Source organism: Tachyglossus aculeatus, chromosome 2 (assembly GCF_015852505.1).
Source record: "Tachyglossus aculeatus isolate mTacAcu1 chromosome 2, mTacAcu1.pri, whole genome shotgun sequence".
Classification (NCBI taxonomy): Eukaryota; Metazoa; Chordata; class Mammalia; order Monotremata; family Tachyglossidae; genus Tachyglossus; species Tachyglossus aculeatus.
The window spans coordinates 72,243,856-72,266,466 of NC_052067.1; the positions used below are offsets into that span (position 1 = coordinate 72,243,856).

General features: G+C 42.4%; 1 protein-coding gene, 1 non-coding gene and 1 pseudogene across 3 annotated transcripts in view; 2 read left to right on the plus strand and 1 right to left on the minus strand.

The window, feature by feature from the left end:
* SHPRH (SNF2 histone linker PHD RING helicase) overlaps nucleotides 1-22,611 on the plus strand; it is a 171,384-nt gene that overhangs the window by 143,258 nt on the left and 5,515 nt on the right. For both annotated transcript variants that reach the window (XM_038762901.1, XM_038762893.1), the window contains exons 26-28: nucleotides 13,568-13,660; nucleotides 17,164-17,250; nucleotides 18,306-18,484. In XM_038762901.1, the coding sequence (XP_038618829.1) occupies nucleotides 13,568-13,660; nucleotides 17,164-17,250; nucleotides 18,306-18,484 (359 nt within the window). The remainder of the gene's footprint in view (nucleotides 1-13,567; nucleotides 13,661-17,163; nucleotides 17,251-18,305; nucleotides 18,485-22,611) is intronic.
* Nucleotides 5,209-5,341, plus strand: LOC119923350 (annotated as a pseudogene).
* LOC119924739 lies at nucleotides 14,586-14,723 on the minus strand. Its single transcript, XR_005449435.1, has one exon. It is a non-coding gene; the product is annotated as a small nucleolar RNA SNORA7 (small nucleolar RNA).

Here is a 22,611-nt window from a genome sequence, read left to right on the forward strand (position 1 = left end):
AAAGATGATCCAGGCAACAGCATGAAGTATAGACTGAAGTGGGGAGAGACAGGAGGATGGTAGATCAGAGAGGATGCTGATGCAGTAATCCAGTCGGGATAAGATGAGAGATTGAACCAGCAAGGTAGCAGTGTGGACGGAGAGGAACGGGCGGATTTTGGCGATGTTGTGGAGGTGAGACCAGCAGGTTTTGGTGACGGATTGGTTGTGATGGGTGAACGAGAGAGCAGAGTCGAGGATGACACCAAGGTTGCGGGCTTGTGAGATGGGAAGGATGGTAGTGCCGTCAACAGTGATGGGAAAGTCAGGGAGAGGACAGGGTTTGGGAGGGAAGATAAGGAGATCGGTCTTGGACATATTGAGTTTTAGATGACGGGCAGACATCCAGATAGATATGTCCTGAAGTCAGGAGGAGACCCGAGCCTGAAGGGAGGGAGAGAGAGCAGGGGCAGAGATGTAGATTTGGGTGTCATCAGCGTAGAGATGATAGTTGAAGCCGTGGGAGTGAATGAGTTCACCAAGGGAGTGAATATAGATAGAGAACAGAAGGGAACCAAGAACTGAACCTTGAGGAACCCCTACAGTAAGGGGATGGAAGGGGGAGGAGGAGCCCGCAAAGGAGGCTGAGAATGAATGGCCGGAGAGATAAGAGGAGAACCAGGAAAGGACGGAGTCTGTGAAGCCAGGGTTGGATAGCATGTTGAGGAGAAGGGGGTGGTCCACAGTGTTGCAGGCAGCTGAGAGGTCGAGGAGGATTAGGATAGAGTAGGAGCCGTTGGATTTGGCAAGCAGGTGGTCATTGGTGACCTTTGAGAGGGCAGTTTTGGTGGAGTGTAGGGGACAGAAGCCAGATTGGAGGGGATCGAGGAGAGAGTTGGCATTGAGGAATTCGAGGCAGCAGGTGTAGTCGACTCGTTCAAGGAGTTTGGAAAGGAATGGTAGGAGGGAGATAGGGCGATAACTAGAAGGGGAGGTGGGGTCAAGAGAGGGTTTTTTTAATTCCATAAGCCTGTTGGCCAAGTTACTTAAGATGGTGATAGGAAAAACCTTTTTTTGCCACTTTTCACTTTATAAATATTTTAGGTTTTCCTTGGTTAGATTTTAAGTTTTTTCCTTGGAAAAAGCTGTGATAATACCTTATTTCTTTGCGAATTATGTCTTCCCACTAAAGCATTTAGAGGCTCTAAAGTCTTTGAACAAATATAATTTTGATGTCGTGGGCTTGCAAACCTCCACGTTGTTATGTAACAGTAGTTCACGGTTTCCTAGTAAAATGGATGTCTTCTCCCACCCCCTGCCCTGTACCACTGTGCTTCCACAGGAAAATGTGTATGAGGAAGGTGGGTAGCGGTAGGGCCAGATAAGGGCTCAGGTAAGCCCAAGACAGTGAGCGCCTGAGGAAGGAGGTTCCCTAAAGCAGGATTGCTTCCTTTCTCTTTTATTGGCACTGCCCGTGGGCTCTGCCTCAATCGACCACTTTCGTACATAACATTAGCAGGGCTATTTTTAACCCATAACAGCAACCGCAGTAGGGGTGAGGACAGGGTGCTCTCAGGACAACTGCACTGTTTCACAGGGACCCCCATAAGGGCTCTAGATCCAGGACAGCTGTTTCTTTGGCCCAACTGAAATGCATGTGGGTAAACTTTAATTTTTAAAAAATTCTTTCAGTCCTGTAAGTCCATTTAATTCAACCATATGCCGAACAAGTACTAGTAAGAACTTAGTTGTTCTTTGAAATGCTTGGAATTGGGTCACAAGTCTTGAGCAATTCTGTAATAAGGAGTCGTTTTTATGTAGTACATAATCTAGGGAAAGTGTTTCAGAAAGTATAGTCTTGTGAAACCACAAGAGAAATCTCAAAAAGCTCTGTACTTACAGCAGAGAGAGAGCAGAAATTCAGTTGCTTTTCCTAATCGAAATGGAGTCACTGATTTTTTTTTATAGCTATGCAAATATTTTTATTTAAATAAAATATCGTAATGTATGATTCACAGAACTTATGTGCGATTTAGATGACACAGTGGTATCTTCTTGGATGACTGGGAGGTAAAGTAATCAAGCATTTCTTCATTAACGGACAGACCAGGGTACTTTCCTGTTCTGAGGTCACTGTTTTGTACCAAGCCTTGGGTTTATTTATGGCTGGCTGTAGCGGAGCAGGTGGAGCAGTACAATTCCATCTTTGTTTATGAACAGTTCGGTTGCGTGAACCACAGGATCAGATTGATTTCACCAGAGCCTGCCTGTTCAGAAGCTAAGGGAGAAGTGTATGCAGAGTGCTTTGAGAGATGCCCACCAAAGTGCCTTTGTCAAGAAAATCTGCTGGTTTTCATTATGTCTTTGGTTAATCACTTCTTGGTTTTTCCTGAAAGTTACATCATTAATCTTTAAGCCCAGGCTCAGAATTGGGAAATGCTGACCCTCGGACTTGGTAGTTTTTAAACCCACGGCTGTTTTTGTATATCTTGATTTTTCATTTTGAAATCGCTACCGAGGAACTCATTAGGGCTCATGAGGGCTCGTGAGGGTTGATCAGTTCTGGTTAGCTTTTGTTTTCATTTTATTTTTGTATATTTCAAACAGTGAACATGTCCTTCAGCATGTGTATTGGGCTGTGCATGGGAGGGCCAAGTCTTCAGGTCTGTTTGTTTGGTTTTGTAAGCCATCTGTTGAGAGATTTACCTGGAAGGAGTGGTAAACTGAAAGACAAAGGTGACTATTCAGTTTTTGCTTTTTAGCGCAAACAGCAAATCCTTCTAGTTGGAGTCCAACAGGCCAGCTAAACCATGGAGAATCTACCTGAGGCTTTCAGCTTTAGTGTTCTAAGCTAGCAGTAATTTTGTGCTCTCTCGAAATGATAAATTGCCATTTCTCTGCTTCAAAAGAAATGCATGTACTCCCAAGGTCTTTGCTTGCCCTTCATTACTGCTTCTTTGTCTTTGATTTTTTTATGTGCCTCATTCCCCAATCCTGGGCTTCGCCAAGTGGATGACTGAGTGTGAACCTTAGAGAATAAGAATTAGAGATAATTTTACATTTAGATTGTCTTTCACCTTTTTCTGACAAAGCTTGGCCCTGATGGCCCAAGACAGTGAGTCATTGAGTGTTTATTAAGGCCAACAGAGCACATATCCCCTGTAACAGGGACTAGGGCTATATTTAGAAACGATGCAGTCTCTACCTTAAATGAACTTACAAAAAGGGGAAACAAACAGATGAAAAGATGATTCTAGCCAATGAGATATGTAAGTATAAATATACATATAGGATTTAAATGGTTGAAAGGGTAGACTGGGTCATGGATTGTGCTAGCAAGTCGGAAATTGAGGGTAATTGAGGAAAAGTGACCTTTGAGCTCTGCTCTCAAGGAGAGGAGGAAATATTGTCTGATGAATAGAATTCTACATCAGAGCAATGCCTTCTCTCTATACAGATGGAAGTGGGAGGATCGAGTTTGAAGGACTACAAGGAGTTAGACTTGGCTGGAAAAGCGTCTGAGCCATGTGGAGTGGGAGATGGGGGAAGTAGTAGTCGTGGTACTGATTGAGTGCCCATTGGGTGTAATGCACTATATTAAGCCCGTAAGTACACATAAATCAAAGAATTCGCACCTTCCGTGCCACAATAAGCTTGAACTCTAGGGTAGACGGAAATATTTTCAAGTAGAGTAATAAAAGCAGAAAAATGGGGTGGGCCTAGCTAATGGGCCTTTGAAGCCCTTGTTCTGAAGCTTGCATTTTAATCCAAGGACTGAAGAGAGAGTGCTATAGCCCAAGCAAACACTGAAGAATGGTTTTAACATTGCTATGCTGGTTGCTTTAAAGTAGTTGGAGACTGAGAACAATAAGAAGGGGTTTTTCAGTACACACAGTTCTCCCATAATATGAATGTTGAGTTCTTGCAAAACCACACATTAAGAAAAATTTGAAATTAAGGACTCACCCATTCTAAGGTCATTGGCTTGCTCACACACCCATTCTTCAGACACTGGAGTGCTGTATCTGAACAGGCTTGTCTTGCAAGGTGGATGTTCCTTAATACTTTAGCCAAGATGCAAAGTGAAAACATCTATTATAGCAAAACTGAGTATATAAACATGAGATAGCCAGGGCCTGGACAAGAAATCAGTGCTGTTTTGGTATTGTGCATGAGGCTTTGAAGTCAATACAGCTGGATTATGTGCCATGAAAACATGGGTGACGCCTCAGGTGAGGTAGCAACAGCTTTGTTTCCATATACTGCCCTTAATCTTGCAGGAAGTGAAAGAGGGATAACACCAAGTGCAAGGCCTGTAGCAGAAGCACGTTGGATATGCTTCGCAGCAGTAGTTATTGGCAGCACTGTGGTTTATTTTTTTTTAAATAAAAAGGTGGAGGGCGAGGAATGCTAGATGGTACAGAGAAACGGGAAAGGAGGCTAAGTTCAAGTTATGGAAAATTTCTGGGAGCAGGGTTTAGGGGAGGTAATTGTTTAGCAGTAGTTATTGGCAGTACTATGGTTTTTTTTTTTAAATAAAAAGGTGGAGGGCAAAGAATGCTAGATGGAACAGAGAAACATGAAGGGAGGCTAAGTTCAAGTTATGGAAAATTTCTGGGAGCAGGGTTTAGGGTAGTTAATTGTTTTACCTGCAGTGATGGTACAGAACTTGGAGAGCAGGGCTCACATATACTAATTTGAAAGAAAACAGTGCACAGTGCCTTCCTGGGTTGCATGTACTGTGGGGTGGTCATAACTTGGGGTACGCCTGTATTTCCTTTTCATTAGTGGAGGGTAAGAGGTATTATTGTGCATCACCAAATAAAGTATTAAGCCATCCCACTGATCAGTTACACACATTCCCAAGTCACCAAGGTGTTCCATTGGGGTCTCTCCAGCTCTTATTCTATAGGGGGAACCCCAAATTCCTGACCACCAATGATCCCTTCTTTTAGCAAATGAAGTGCCTGTATTACTCTTGTTCGCCAACTCGACAAGCCCTGTGTTTTCCAGGTACGTGTACTCTGGATACAGGAATATTTCCTGATGTGGAAGATGCTCTTATTTCTCTGGATGTAAATGGGGCTCTGGCCATCGTGGAGAGCATAGCATCATTCCTGAAATGGAGCCGCTTCCCCAGCATTTCATGAACACTAGGACTGAACTGGTCACATTTCATTCTTAGAGTGTTCCAGGGGGCCTGAATGCCATTGTGGAGGTTTCTGAGGGAAAGAGGTGGTGCTCCAAGAGTGAGGTTCATTAATTGCATTTTAGGTGTGCTGACCCCTGAGATTTCCTCAAATGTGGGAAACTCGACCTCATTATTTGTGGTAGTGGGGGATTGTGTTCATGCTTTCCCCTGAAGTTTGTTTTTAAAGTAGCATCACCTAATGGAAAGAGCATGGGCCTGGGACTCAGAGGAATTAGGTTCTGGTTCAGCAACACCACATCTGTTGTGTGACCTTGGGCTAGTCACTTCTCTGTGCCTCAGTTACCTTATCTGTAAAATAGGGAGCAAGACTGTGAGCCCTATGTGGGCAGGGACAGTGTCCAACCCAGTTATTTTCTATATGCCCCAGTGCTTAGTATGGTGTCTGGCTCATAGTAATTACTTAACAAATACCAGAAAAAAAAATAATAGCAACAAGGAAGAACCCAGTGACAGCATAACTGTACTATTTTTTTGGATCCCAGTTAAGATAGAATTCAAACTCAAGTCAAACAACAATTGGCTGCCTTGTTAGCTTTCAGACTGTTTGAAGCTACTTGATCCTCTGCTTATGATTGAATATTCTTTAAAGGCCAGAATATTTGCACTTGATTACTGGCAAGTATCCTCATGAAGGAATGGTACATTTTAAAACTCGGCCTCAAAATGTTTGCTTTGAAGATCCTTTTAGGGGGCATGAACTTGTACAGGAGGTTCTTTCAAGTGAAATTTAAGTTATTTTAAAATAAATTTAGGTACCCATATTACATTTGCTGAAAGGCAGTCTGACATTTCAATCTACCGACAAGATTTTGGAAGAACTCCAGGCTCCACTTGAAAAGAAATGCTGTCTTTCTCTTGCCTTTTTTTTATACAAATAGAGCTCTTATATTTTTAACAGAAACACTTTTTTCCTCTTCAAAAGTTTTTAACTGTTCCATTCTCCAGAAAGTAAAAAGGTCATATGTTTGTCATTCTTGACTCCTGAATTTCTCAATAATGTTGACAGAATTCTTGCAATTTTCCTCATTAAAGCTATTGAATTAGTTTCTTGGGTAAATAATAGACCAGTAATAGACCAATTCCAGATTGACAAAAGAGGAATGTCGTTGACTTTTCACACAGTTCAATCTTTCACACTTACATATACTCATAATTCATCTTCATTTGGTCACTTGATTCTGAGGAAGACTAGGAAAGGAAAAAGGAGTACTATTTCCCAGGATTGCAGTAAAGGAATGGTTATTCAGTATAGTCTTTTGAGATTTAACTCAGGGGCAGAAAACATTTTTCAAATGTTGTGATTTTAAATAGCTGCCTTCCTGGGGGAAAAGACAGACTTGAGTGGGATACATTAATCAGAAATGTTGCATCTGCCCTTAGGAAACTATGGGGTCATTGCAGAGATCATTTGTAAAAAGCAAGGAAAGTGAAAAATTTCATTGCAAAATTTCATGTTTAAAGGCAGGTCTGACATGGCTCCAGATGTGTAGTACTCATGGTGGGCAACTTTGCAAATTGGAGTCACATACTTTCCAGTGTCAAGATCTATTTTGCAGCAGGCAACCTCCTTCTTCCAAGATTTTGGGCCTCATTTTCAACCTCCTTGTGGACCCTCTTCAGGTTTTCCCCATTCCTGTTTCTCAGAGCCTTGAAAGGCTGCAATTAGTTGGGTGTTTTGGGAGGGATTTATTTATAGGACTATTACAACCTATCTGTGATATGGGGTCGATGAAATGCCCAAATTGGGTCAGTGGTAGAGTATTCACCTCTATCTTAAAACTTCAAAGTAGAAGAAACTTGATAGAATGTTATCAGGTACCTTTTGGAAGTGTGACAGGAATCCTGGGTGTTTCCAGTTAAATAAAGGCTTTACCTCTGAAGCTTTCAAATGTACTTTATTGGTAAAATTGAAACCGTCAGGTGGGGTTCTCCTTAAAATCTCCCCTGCCTCTTCAGTTCCTCCTTTCTCTTGCCCTTGCTTCAACTCTCCCATCTTTCCCAGCAGTTTCTCAGGAGGAGATCTGCCCACTCCCTCCTCCACCTATGGCTCTGATACCATCCCTTCTCACCGTGTCAAAACATTGCACCCTGTTCCTTCTCTCCCTGACCACCATCTTCAACTGCTCACCTTCCAATGGCTTCTTCCCCTCTGCTTTCAAACACTTTCATGTAACCTCTATCCTAAAAAAATAAACCTGCCTTGAGCCCACAGATCCCTTCAGTTGTCTCCCCATCTCCCTCCTACCATTCCTTTCCCATCTCTGTGATTGAGTTGTTTACACCCACCGCCTCCATGTCCACTGCTCCAATTCTCTCCTTAACTCCCTCCAGTCTGGCTTCTGCCCCCTTCACTTCACAAAAACTTTCCTCTCTAATGTGGTCAGTGACCTCCTTCTTGCCAGTTCCAGTGGCCTCTCCTCTGCCTTCAACCCTGTGGATTCCCCCCCTTATCCTGAAGATATTAACTAACCTTGGCTTCACTGACATTGTCCTGTCTTGGTTCTCCTCCTGTCTTTTCCTCTGTTCATTCTCCGTCTCTTTTATGGGCTTCTTTTCTGCCTCCCACCCACCCAGAGTAGGAGTCCCCTCAGGGCTCAGTTCTGCTTCCCCTTCTATTCTCCATCTACATCCACTCCCTTGGAGAACTCATTCGCTCCCATGGCTTCAACTGTTATCTTTATTTTGGTACCTATTAAGTACTATTAAGTACTATTTGCCAAGCTCTGTATTAAGCACTGGGGTAGATCCAAGCTAATCAGATTGGAAACATCTCCATCTCGTGCAGATGATTTCTAGATCTACTTCTCCAGTCCTGACCTATTGCTTCTGTAACCTCACATGCCCTCCTGCCTTCAATATCTCTCCCTAGATGTCCCACTGACACATCAAACTTCACATGTCCAAAACCAATGTCTTCATCTTCCTACCCAAACCCTGGCCTCCCATTGTCTCTCCTTTTTAGACAACACCAATGTCTTCCCTCTCTCACGAGCCTTTATTATCTTAGTATTATCTTTGATTCATCTCTCACTCTAGTCCACATAGTCTGTCACCTAGCACTGTCAGTTCTGCCATCATAACATCACTAAAATCTGTCCTTTCATCTCCATTTAAACTGCTAGTATGCTGAACTAAGCACTTATCATATCTCACCTTGACTTGCCTGTCCCGCCGTCGACCCCCAGCCCACATCCTCCCCCTGGCCTGGAATGCCCTCCCTCCTCACATCCTCCAAGCTAGCTCTCTTCCTCCCTTCAAAGCCCTACTGTGAGCTCACCTCCTCCAGGAGGCCTTCCCAGACTGAGCCCCCTTTTTCCTCTCCTCCTCCCCATCCCCCCACCCAACCTCCTTTCCCTCCCCACAGCACTTGTATATATTTTTACAGATTTATTACTCTATTTATTTTACTTCTACATATTTACTATTCTATTTATTTTGTTAATGATGTGCATATAGCTTTAATTCTATTTGTTCTGATGACTTGACACCAGTCCACGTGATTTGTTTTGTTGTCTGTCTCCCCCTTCTAGACTCTGAGCCCACTGTTGGGTAGGGACTGTCTCTGTATGTTGCCAACTTGTCCTTCCCAAGCGCTTAGTACAGTGCTCTGCACACAGTAAGCGCTCAATAAATATGATTGATTGATTGATTGATTAGGGACCATCTCTATATGTTGCCAACTTGTACTTCCCAAGCACTTAGTACAGTGCTCTGCACACAGTAAGTGCTCAATAAATACGATTGAATGAATGAGTGAATGAATTAGTACATCAGCCTTTCTGCCTCCTGTCTTTCTCAACTCCAGTCCATACTTCATTCTGCTCCCTGCCTCATTTAAAAAAAAAATTCAATTCACATATCTCCACTCCTCAAAAACCTCCACTATTTGCCCATCCACTTCAGCATCAAACAGAAACTCCTTATCTTCAGCTTTAAAGCATGCAATCGGCTTGCCCCCTCCAGTCTTACCTTTCACATTTCCTGCTACAGTTGAGCCAGCACATTGTGCTCCTTGTCATCAATCATATTTATTGAGCGCTTACCTCCAGCCTGCTCCCTATACCTAAATCTTGTCTGTCTCACTACCAGCCCCTTGTATATGTCTTCCTTCTGGTCTGAAACTCCCTCCCACTTTGTATTTGACCGAACACCACTCCCTCCACCTCACAAGATGTTTTAAAATCACATCTCCTACAAGAGGCCTTCCCGATCTAAGCTTTCATTCCCCTACTCGACTAAACTCTCAAGCACCTCGGCTTAGTGGAAAGAGCCCGGGCTTGGGCTTCAGAGGTTGTGGGTTCTAATCCCAGCTCTGCCACTTATTAGCTGTGTGACTTTGGGCAAGTTGCTTCACTTCTCTGGGCCTCAGTTACCTCATTGTAAAATGGGGATTAAGACTGTGAGCCCCACGTGGGATAACCTGATCACTTTGTATCCCCCCCAGCACTTATTACAGTGCTTTGCACATAGTAAGCTCTTAACAAATGCCATGATTATTATTCCTGTACTCCATCTCCCTTCTGAGTGACATGGCATAGTGGATAGAGCACGGGCCTGGGGTTTTGAAGGTCATGGGTTCTAATTCTGGCTCCACTGCTTGTCTGCTGTGTGACCTTGGGCAAGTCACTTCATTTCTCTGTTACCTCGTATGTAAAATGGGGATTGAGATTGTGAGCCCCACATGGGATAGGGACTGTATCCAACATAATTTGCTTGTATCCACCCCAGCACTTAGTACAGTCCCTGGCACATAGTAAGCACTTAACAAATACCATAATTATTATTATCATTATTCTATGTCACCCTTGCACTTGGATCTCTACCCTTTAAGCATTTGTTATTCACCACACCTTTGGCCCCACAGCACTTAGGTTCATATCCATAATTTTAATGCCAGTCTACCCCTTTAGACTGTTATCTCGTGATGGGCAGGGAACATATCTACCAACTCTTTTGCATTGTACTCTCTCAAGCACTCGAAACACAATAGTCACTCAATAAATTACATTGATTAAATTCTGGATTTATACTGAGGGCTTAATTTATTTCCATTAGTTTGATCCTTTGAGTTGGAATTATGTGGAGGTTTTTGTTGGAAATATTATTCAATTTTTCACTGAAAACTTTTCAAACTTTTTTTTCCTAGAAATGTCTCCTAGCAACTTGAAACAATTTGGGTAACCTTATGACACCCTACTTGCATTTATCTTTCTAATAAGTACAGATACCAAGCTGCTGAATGTTTTGATAATAGTCTTGCGGCTTAGGAGTAAGAACAGCATTGCTTATAGTGAAAGCTATTCTTGTGTGAGTGTTTGCTGTACACATATGGCCACATAATTGCATGTTCCATCTGGTCTCCAGAGTATTTTTGAGATGGATGTTTTCCTCACTTTTTGTGAAGGATTTCATGTCATATGCATTGGTAGAACGAATGCAGTCATCAAAAATGTAATACCTGTTCAAGCATGGCCATTTTAACTTGTCTAGGCTTGTTTCAGGCCCTATTTTAACATGCCATATTTTTACTTTAGCATATTTCTTTCCATGCCATCCCTAGTGTTCCCCTATTAAGAGATGGGCCTTCCGTAGCTGTTGCTAATAGAGTTGAGATAGTTAAAGGTCTGAGCTCTGAAGTGAAAAGTTTTGAATTTCTGCAGTTATAAAATCCTGATGAGCATTATGAAGCAAGTAGACAAATAAGGATATATATCTGGCTTCTTGGACAGTGGCAGCTTTTTAATAAAATGCAACCATTAGATAAACACAAATTCTCCTCTAATCCAGTTTTAAATTGAAAGATTTCTCCCGCAGTCACTCCCAAGAAGTAGACAGGGGCAAAAAAGCTATATGGAGTATTTGTGCACAATGTTCTATATCCTTTGTTTAAAATGTACACAAAGTGAGTACAAAATATAGTCCTTGTTATTTCCCTAAAAGGGGAAATAAAAACTGAGTCCCAGACAAACTAGCAAAAAACATTGATGCTATATTTATGAGTATTGAAAAAGCCCATTAAGAATAGCAAATATAATTTATAAATCTCCCTTTTCCTTCAAATCCACCGTCTCTCCATTTTCAAACCTTCCTGAAGTGCCCCTTCTTTCAGGAAGCCTCCCCTGATTAATTCCACCACCTCATGATCTGTCAGTCCCCGCAGCCTTCTTAGCACTTCATATATGCATGCCAAGAATGAATGCAAACCTTTAAGATTGTTGTGTCTCAATCTTGAAACCCTACTTATTAGAGAAGCAATATGCCCTTCATCATCAATCGTATTTATTGAGCGCTTACTATGTGCAGAGCACTGTACTAAGCACTTGGGCTTGTGGAAAGAGCTTGGGTCTAGGAGTCAGAGGGCTTAGGTTCTAATCCCAACTCTGCCACTTGTCAGCTATGTGGCCTTAACTTCTCTTTGCCTCAGTCACCTCATATGTAAAAATGGGAATTAAGACTTGTGAACCCCATGTGGTACATGGACTGTGTCCATCCTGATTGTCTTGCATCTACATTTAGTACAGTGCAAAGTCCAGCATTTAGTACAGTGCCTGGCACACTCTAAGCACTTAAATCAATCAACCAATGATATTTCATTAATTCAGCTGTATTTACTGAGCACAGAATGCTGTATTAAGCACTTGGGAGAGTACAATATAACAATAAACAGACACATTCCTTGCCCATTTATTGAGCCCTTACTATGTGCAGAGCACTGTCCGAAGTAATTGGGAGAGTACAGTACAACAAAATTAGCAGACATGGTCCCTGCCCATAACGAGCTCACAGTCTAGAGGATGAGCTTACCGTTAAAATAATTGTTGATCTATATCATCCTACCATCATACCTGTAATATTTCTTAAGTGCCTACTACGTGCCAAGCCCTGTACTAAGTGCTGGGGTAGGTAAAAGATAATCAAATCAGTCTCAGTCCCTGTCTTATACAGGGCTCACAGTCTAAGTAGGAGGGAGAACAGGCATTGACTCCCCATTTTATAGATAAGGCAACTGAGGCACAGAAATTAAGTGACTTGCCCAAGGTCACACAGCAGACTCATAGCCGGATTTAGAACCCAGGTCCTCTGACCTCCTAGGCCTCCACTAAGCCACATACCATGCCCTATTATCAGTTGTATCCTTGTTCTCCTACTCTGACTCTTTGTCTTCTCCATTAAATTGTAAACTCCCTAACAGCAGAAAATGTATCTTTTACTTCTGTTACTTCTGTTACTTCTGTTACACTTTCACAAGTGCTTGGTACAATGCTCTGAACACTGTAAGATTGTCTCTCTTTTAGACTGTGAGCCCAGTGTTGGGTAGGGACTGTCTCTATATGTTGCCAACTTGTACTTCCCAAGCGCTTAGTACAGTGCTCTGCACACAGTAAGCACTCAATAAATACGATTGATTGATTGTAAGCCCTCAAGTACCACTGATTGGTAGAGTCACAAGAACAAATACTAAAGAAAACTGGAGTGACTGGAATAAGGCAAGATTAATCAGAGAAGAAAGGTGAAGAAGGTCATGAATAGACATCCACAATAATTTATACCATGATGCACAACCTTAGAAGAGAAGGGCTTCTGGATGCAGTAAAGCACTTCATAAGTACTTAAGTACCACAATTATTATTATCGTTATTATTAGTAGTAGTAGTAGGCTTTGTTAAGTGCAGGGCACACAGCTGTCGTACAAGTTTTTCTTAGTTCAGGTTTAAGGGTGATTTATCTTGCTTCCTCGGTTGTGATTCATTGAGTCTTTCTTTGACCACTTAGAGCTGACTTGCTGAAGAATAGCCATAACAATAAATAATAATGATGGTACTTAAGTGATTACTATATGTCAAGCAATAATCTAGACACTGGCTAGATACAAGTTGATTAGTTCGGACACAGTCCCTCTCCCAGTTTCTGTTTCATTTAATCAAATGTATCCAGTTAGTAGAAAGAATCAAAGGGAAGAATGGATCTTCAAAGCCTTACTGAAGACACATCTCCTCCAAGAGGCCTTCCCAGACTAAGCCCCCTTTTCCTCATCTCTCACTCCCTTCCACATCACCATGACTCACTCCCTTTGCTCTTCCTCCCTCTCCCCACCCCATAGCACTTATATATATATATATATGTATATATATATATATATATATTTACAATTTTATTTATATTGGTTTTTGTCTCCCCCCTCTAGACTGTGAGCTCGTTATGGGCAGAAATTGTCTCTATTGCTGTATTCTACCTTCCCAAGTGCTAAGTACAGTGTTCTGCACACAGTAAGCGCTCAATAAATACTATTGAATGAATGAATGCAAATGGATTCTCTTTTCCCTTTTCTATTTGGTTTCTTTGGTTTGTGATATGTTTTCTCTCTTCTGTTCAAAGGGAAGTCATTCTACAAAAGTGGAAGCAGTGGTCAGAACTCTCAAGAAAATCCAATTTAAATGTCCAGGGGCTAAGTCCCTTGTATTCTCAACGGTAAGATCAGGATTTCCTCTTACGTTTATCAACTCTTCTAAATTGATGTGTCCCAGTTTCATTTGTAATCGAAAAGACACTTAAAATAATTGCTAGATTTTCTTGTTGGTGTTTCGCACTTGTTGAAAGGTTTAACCTGCCATTCAAAGACACCTAACAAGGAGCAAAAACACAGCAGCCCTGTTGGAACAAGGAGCAAGTAAATAGCACATGGGTATTAATCTGAGTTACTATTTACTGGAGCAACCATTAATACACCAGCTAAATTATGCATAATCGTTGCCACTAGGTTTGTTTCAGTGAAAGTCATGGCAATTTTAAGGGCAACCCACAACAAAATAAGCAGTCATCACAACCACCTTGCAGCACCTCTTGACCCCATCTTGAGACTCATAGAAACCAATTTCAGGATGTGGAAATCAAATTAAGAAAGCGGAATGAGAAACAGTGAAATGTCAATGCTGAAATAAACCACTCCAGGCTGTGCTGATGGCCAAATTAAGAATTTCCTTACATCACTATATGATCCCATCACACTATCAAAGTTCCTCTAAAGAGTAAAAAAAGCAGAGAATCCTCCAGAGATGGCAATGGTGCCTCAATTTTTTCTTGAAAATACCTTCTTCAAATAATAATAATGATTATAGTGATATTTGTTAAGCACTTACTGTGTGCCAAATGCTGTTCTAAGCACTGGGGTCTTGTCTTATGCCGTCAAGTCGTTTCTGACCCATAGTGACACCACAGACACATCTCTTCCAGAATGCCCCGCTCTCCATCTGCAGTCGTTCTGTTGGTGTATCCGTAGAGTTTTCTTGGTAAAAATATGGAAGTAGTTTACCACTGCCGCCTTCCGCACAGTAAACTTGTGTCTCCACCCTCAACTCTCTCCTGTGCTGCTGCTGCCCAACATAGGCAAGTTTTGACTTGTAGCAGATTGCCTTCCACTCTCTAGCCACTGCCCAAGCTAGGAATGGAGTGGGTATGCCTCTGCTTGACTCTCCCTCCCGGAGCCGAGACTGGTAGAGTACTGGAAACTCTCCAGGTGTGACCCTGAGAGGTGAATAAGGAAAGCAGTGGCTTTTTTTGAGCCAAAGGTTCAAGAGGTTACTGAGAATGAGGCAAAGATGAATGGGGTCCAACACTGCAAACAGCAAACATATCATCATCATCATCAATCGTATTTATTGAGTGCTTACTATGTGCAGAGCACTGTACTAAGCGCTTGGGAAGTACAAATTGGCAACATATAGAGACAGTCCCTACCCAACAGTGGGCTCACAGTCTAAAAGGGGGAACATCCAGAATCAAGTTTTTGTGTTAAAAATGGTTGGGGCTGTCAGCCACGTATCGGTCTTGTCAGACCCATTTATCACTTTAGGCAAACTTTATCATTAGCACCATCTTCGAAAACGAAGGAGAGTAATATTATTCAAGTATAGGAACCATTAAATTTCTTATGTGGTGACAACTCTATTAGAAGACTGTTGAATTTTAAATATTTTTATAATGGGAGCTAATTGGGAAAATTTTCCCACTCAGGTCACATGCACACTGAATTGAGGCAGTTATCTAGTTCAGACAAAAAAAGACAAGGAACAAGGAGGTTAGGTTTATTCTGTGGTGAAGATCATATGGGAACTCAACTGATTTTTTAATCTCTGTGTTTTTTGTTGATCCGAATGTGAACGATAATGCTACTGTAGATGAGTGATCCAAATCAATCAATCAATCGTATTTATTGAGTGCTTACTGTGTGCAGAGCACTGTGCTAAGCGCTTGGGAAGTACAAGTTGGCAACATATAGAGACAGTCCCTACCCAGCAGTGGGCTCACAGTCTAAAAGATCCAAATGTGGCTTGTAACTCTTTGAAGCTGTTTTGAAACTCTGTCTGGATCAGTCAGTCATATTTATTGAGTGCTTATTGTGTGCAGAGCATTGTACTGAGAGCTTGGGAAAGTACACTGTAACAGACACATTCCCTGCCCTCAGTGAATTTACAGTTTAGAAGGGAGGGGTTTGCCTACGCCTGCTTTGGGATGGGGGTGGAAGTCCCACACAGTTGCCTGGATAGGAGAGGGGCAGGGAGTGGGAGAAAAGAGCCAGGGGAGGGGGTCGTCAGAAGAACCTATCTCGGCACAGAAGGAGCCACTCAGCTCAGGAAACTCCTTGTCCACACCAAGGGGTGGCTTTGTCCTCTTCCCTCTGGGCTTCCTGCTCCACCAAGGGCTGCCGATCAAGGTCCAGGGTCTGGAGCAGAGCCTGGCTTGGCCCCTCTCTGCCCCCTCCCCATCCTGTTGGGTTTCTCAGTGACCCACCCACCTAATACTCAGGGTCTATTTCACCATTCTCTCCCATCACCTTGAAACTAGCCCCGCCCCAACTTAAGGCATTTATAAAGTGGAGGATTAGCAGTGAAAATTGGGAGCATTGGCAGGCGCAATTAGTGGGAAGTGCACATACAATCAAGGGATCAGTCAGTCAATCAGTGTATTTATTGAGTCTTTACCGTGGGCAGAGCACTGAACTTAGTGCTTCGGAGAGTACAGGATTACAGAGTTGGTAGACGTGTTCCCTGACCACAAGGAGTTTACAGTCTACAAATCACCACTTCCGTGACAACCCCTTTCCACTCTAGAGCACTTGTTTCTTACAGCTCTTGGACTTCAGAAAGCAGTCTCTGCAGGTCCTGGAGTCAGTGAGGTTGGCTACTCTAGTATAATATTGAAGAAAATTACATAACATCCATTTTCTTGAGTTCTGGGTGAAAACAGGTGCCGGGAGCTTTAGAAGTGTTTCCCTATTCCAATATTAAATTTAAGAGGTGCCCTAGGAACATTTGTTTAGCTACCTACAGTGAATTCCAGTCTAATGCTGTCTCGTGATAAGACAGATGGGACTTACCGATGTTTCTAAATTTATACCATTTCTCCTTTTAAAATATATTGGCCTCTACTTTAAACCACCAGCCTTCTTTATAACATTGGTTTTGGGGGCTAAGAGTGCATGAGCACCATGGGGAGACAGTTTCATATGTGGGCTATGTGAAGACAGGGAAATGAAAGAGAAAGTTTAAGACAAGAAAATGGAGCGGAAGAGGAGGTGGAGTTAGGGAGAAAAGGGAAGGAATCTGATCGATCACCAGGGAGGGTCAGCGTGGCCATTTTTACTTTGGTTGAAATGTCTGCTACCTGATCATAGAACCTCTCTCTTAGTATGAAAATAAATTCTTATAACTATATTGCTCATCTGTGTTCGAGTACACCACTAAGCAATTTGGGTAGGTATTAGGTATCTGACCAACTTCAGTTCAGAAATCAATCCCCCATTTGTTAATTGATCCTACAAAAAAACTGTTTCTGACTAGAGGCACAGTTTTCAGGAACCAATTGTGTCATAGGTCCAAGGTCTGATTATAAAAGTGAATTGGAGGTCTTTGCATTATTATGCTAACTTCTTAGCTAAGTACAGTTTTGATCTGCATTATTTTTGTGTCTTTCAGTGGCAAGACGTGCTAGATATCATTTCAAAAGCTCTTTATGACAACAACATGGTGTTTGCACAAATAAATGGAATTCACAAATTCCAGGTATGATTATGTTTTCAGCTATTCTGAGTAAAGGATATGAAGCATTATCTTTGGCATAATATAAAAAAGTGAATTCCAAAGTAAAGTGATGAATAAACATGCTAGTCAAGTTCCATCAGTCTCTGCAGTTAAACTTCTGCAGGACAGAACTTCCTTCATCTCAGTGCACTTCTCCTGGAGAAATTTCTTCCATATTCATGCCTTAACTAAACTCTTTATGACTGATTAGAGTTAACAGTGATTTTCTTTTTTTTGCATTCAGTTCTGATTGATGTTTCATTAATGTTACACATTTTCTTTCATTTCATAAAACTTGCCCTCTTTTCTAGTTGCCATCAGTGGTTCTTAAAATGACTAGCGACTTCCAGTTGCCATCCAGAACTAATCTTTCAACCAAGGCTTTGAGGTTGTCCACTTCTGGCCTGATTCAGCAATAGACTCCTTGTCTTTTTCACCCTTCTTCATTGTTCCTTCTCCACCTGCCCTAACCCATTTACTGTTCCTCCCTCTCTTGCCCCTACAAACACATACTGCTATAAGGTCTTTGCTTGCCTTTTCTCTGCTGTAAACACTATCCCACCTCTTTGTCAAACTGCTTCCCTACTCTCTTGTTAGACCCATTTTCTCCATGAGGCTTTCCAAGATTAACTGTACCTTTCAAAGCATTCCAATCCTTCCCAGTGAATCAATCAGTCGTATTTATTGAGCACTTACTGCACACAAAACACTGTACTAAGCACTTAGCAATGCCTCTTGACCCTTTTCTACCTACATAAGGCTTATCGTTTGCAATATTGCATCCTTATTGGTCCTCACCTGTCGCTTATATATTTTGTCTACTCCCTTTTATATGTTTGTCTTCCCCATTATATTGTAAACTCTTCTATTTTGTAATTCCTCCTACAGCATTTAGTACAGAGCTGTGCACATAGTAGGTTTTCAATAAATTCAGTGGACCGAATAAATGAACAGATGCAACCACCTACTCTTTTTGAAGGCGAACATTTTAATTTCACATGGTGACGTGAAGTGAGAATCTACATTTTGTCTTTCAGGAGAACCTCTCAGCATTTAAATATGATCCCAAGATCAATATTTTGCTGCTGCCCCTACACACGGGTTCTAATGGATTAAACATAATCGAAGCAACCCACGTACTCCTGGTAGAACCTATATTGAACCCTGCACATGAGCTTCAGGCTATTGGGAGAGTGCACCGAATTGGACAAACCAAGTAAGATGAAAATTTAATGTCCTTACCATTGGCTCTATAGCACTCAATTGCCCCCTCCTATCTTATCTCACTGATATAACTTAGCTCACTTACTTAGCTCTTTTGATGCCAATCTACTCACTGTACCTCAGTCTTGTCTATCTCACCACCAACCTTTCACCCTTGTCCTGCCTTTGGTCTGGAACGCCCTCCCCTTTCATTACCTACAGTCACTCGCCCCACCTTCAAAGCCTTATCAAAAGCACATCTCCTTCCTAAGAGGCCTTTCCTGACTAAGCCCTCATTTACTCTTCTCCCACTCCCTTCTGCACTGCCCTTGCCCTTGAATTTGCACCCTTTATTCACCCCGTTCTTAGCCCCACAGCATTTATGTACATATCCAAAATTTACTTACTAGTATTAGTTTGTCTCCAACTCTAGAATGTAAGCTCCTTGGTGTCTCGGGATGTATTTACCAGCTACCAACTATGTCTACCAACTCTGTTGTATTGCACTCTCCCAAATGCTTACTTCAGTGCTCTGCACACAGTAAAAGCTCAATAAATACTGTTGATTGATCCAGTAGAGTTGCTGCCAGGTTTTCACAACACAAATAGATGGCCCAACTCTCTCCCCTGCCAGGATGGAATCTTAAGTCTGGAAGAGATCTCTACAGTCTATCCGCTCCTTCCAAAATTACACCTGTCTGGAAGTTATCATCTTATACCCTTAGAGAAGACCCAAGGCCTCTTTGTAATGATGGTCCTCAGATTCAGCAGAAGCGAACCCCACTTCTCTCCACCCAGTCTCCCTCCGAGTTACTCTGCACAAGCCCAAGGAAGCCCACGAGCCCCGAGGCCTCAGGGACCCTGCTGGCAACAAGTCAGCCAGCTGGAAGTGCCTGAACCTCACTTCCAAGATGCGTCGCCACATGGCTGACATCCCCTCCCTCCCAGAAGTGAGTTCTCAGCCACTTTCCTGAATGGCTGGCATTCATAAGACAATATGGTGAGTTTTATGCCAGGATCTGAAAATCTTCTATCACCAATAAATGAGGAGCAGCATGGCCTCGTGAATAGAGCACGGGCTTGGGAGGCAGGGGACCTGGATTCTAATCCCTGGTCTGCCACTTGTCTACTATGTGACCTTGGGCAAGTCATTTCACCTGTCCATGCCTCAGTTACCTAACGTGTAAAATGGTGATTAAGACTGCAAGCCCCATGTGGAACAGGGCCTGTGTCCTACCCAATTTGCTTGTATCCACCCCAGCACTTAGTACAGTGCCTGGCACATAGAAAGCAATTAACAAATACCACGGTTATTATTATTATGTAATATATATTGTTGTATAATAATAATAATAACTGTGGTATGTATTTGTGATATTAATAATAATAATAATTGACCAGAGTGTTCAGGGCTCTGAAGACTTACAGATTCTAGATACCCAATTTGGAGAGAATAAGACTTGCTTCTTCCTAAAAACACCCTAATTCTGCTCTGCTGCCCGTTCAAAATTAAATGCAGTATCATGAATTGTACAGCTAGCTGGTGGCACTGGAGCATGGGAGGAAGTGACCACGTCTAAGATAACTAGGATCCAAGACAATGCAGCACCCTTGTATTACCATCCAAAACATTTGGGTGATCACTGTCAGCACAGTGCTGGATCGTGGGTGTAATGCCCTGCAGGCAGTTTGCTCCTTTAAACAGGTGAGCCACTGCGTACTACAATCTTGGGAGCCACCACATCATTTTGAAACTAAACTACTTTGGACATCTCCAGTCTAATCTGGAGGTTACAGGCTGCAGGAGAAGTTCTTCTGGGAACCCCCTAAGATATCTAGAGCAGATGAGAGTCAAGGATTTTCCTTAGGGACAGAGGTATAGTCTGCACAGGGCAAAACAAATGTCCCTTAGAAAAGTCCAAATCCACATTTTTCTTAAGAGTAGAAGCAGTTTCAGGTTTGTAGTTCATTTAAGAGATATAATTAAGGGAGTCTTGCAATGGAGAATTTTGTTGTGACAAGGGATAAATATTTTCCTTTTAAGTATGTCCTTGGGGGAACTTACCTCCAGATTGGACCAGGGATGCCTTGCCATGTCCCCTGCCATGTAACCTTTCTCTCTTTAGCAAGGAAAATTGTCCTAAGGATGTATGGAGGTTCTTCTATCTGGAACTCCCTCCCTCTCCATATATGCCAAACCACCACTCTTCCCCACCTTCAAAGCCTCATTTAGGTCACATCTCCTTCAAGAAGCCTTTCCTGAATACACCCTCATTTCCCCGATTCCTTCTCTCTTTTGTGTCACCTATACACTTTTGAGAACTTGATATTCACCACACCCTCAGCTCCACGGTACGTGGGTACATAGTGATTATTTATTTATATTAATGTCTGTCTCCCCAACTAGACTGTGAACGTGTGGACCAAGAGCATGTGGACCTCTTCTTTTGAATTGTACTGTATTAAGTGCTTAGTAATAATAATAATAATAATGGTATTTAAATGCTTGCTATGTGCCATGCACTGTGCCAAGCACTCTGCCCTGTAGTAAGCATTCAACAAATATGACTGAGCAATTGAGTGGCTGAAAACCAAGATGGGGTGGGTGTGACAGTGGTCAAACCCAGTCCTGCAAAATGTTTCATTATAGATTATCAATTATTTATATTAATGTCTGTCTTCCTCTCTAGGCTGTAATCTCACTGTGGGCATATTTACCGACTGTGTTCTATTGTACTCTCGCAAGTGCTTAGTACAGAGCTCTGCACACAGAAATTGCTCAGTTAGATACCATTCATGAGGATGATGATGATGACAAAACCAGTATCCTCTACTCCATCCAAATCCTCCTCGTTCTCTCTGCTCCCTTCAACACTGTGGACCACTCCCTTCTCCTGGAAGCATTATCAAACCTTGCATTCATCAACACTGTTCTCTCACTTCTAATAATCATTAATAATAATTTTGGTAATTGTTAAGTGCTTACTATGTTGCCAGGCACTATATTAAGCCCTGGGGTGGATACAAGCAAATGGGGTTGAACACAGTCCCTATCCCACATAGGGCTCATAGTCTCAATCCCCATTTTACAGATGAATGAACTGAGACAAAGAGAAGTGAAGTGACTTGCCCAAGGTCACGTAGCAGACAAGTGGCAGGGCTGGGATTAGAACCCATGACCTTCTGACCCCCAGGCCCATACTCTCTCCATTATGCCATGCTGCTTCTCAAGAACAGAGAAGCAGTGTGGCTAACAGAGAAGCAGCATGGCTTAGTGGAAAGAGCACAGGCTTGGGAGTCGGGACGTGGGCCCTAATCCCGGCTCCGCCACTTGTCTGCTCTGTGACCTTGGGCAAGATGCTTAACTTCTCTGTGCCTCAGTGACCTCATCTGTAAAATGGGGATTAAGACTGTGAGCCCCACAGGGGACAACCTGATTACCTTGTATTTACCCCAGCACTTAGAACAGTGCTTGACACATAGTAAGCACTTAGCAAATACTATTATTATTATTATTATTTCTCCTCCTATCTCTCTGGCCACCTCTTCTCAGTGTTTTTTTGCTGGCTCTTTCTCTGCCTCCACCCTCTGACTGTGGAAGACCCTTGAATCTTTGCCCCTTAAGCACTTGATAGTCACCCTACTCTCAGCCTCACAGCACTTATGTATTATGATTATTATTATAGCATTTGTTAAGTGCTTACTAATCATCAAACTCTGTTCCAGGCACTGGGGGAGATGCAAGTTAATCAGTCCCTGCCCCACATGGGGCTTGCAGTCAGGAGGGAAAACAGGCATTGCACCCCCATTTTATAGATGAGGAAACTGAAGCACAAAGAAGTTATTTGCTCAAGGTCACACAGCAGAGCCAACATTAGAAGGCAGGTCCTCTGACTCCATTAGGGCATGATGTTCCTCTTTTCATTCAGTCATTTCCCCTATCTGTGGTTAATTTTAATGTTTGTCTACCCCTGTGGACTGTAAGTGTCTTCTGAGCAGGGATCTGTACTTTCCCAAGCACTTAGTACAGTGCTGTGCACACAGTAAGCGCTCATTGAATTCCACTGATTGATCAAGGATGAGCACATCTATCCTGTCCCCACCAAATTCAGTAGGGATTTCCTCTTGTCTCTTACCATC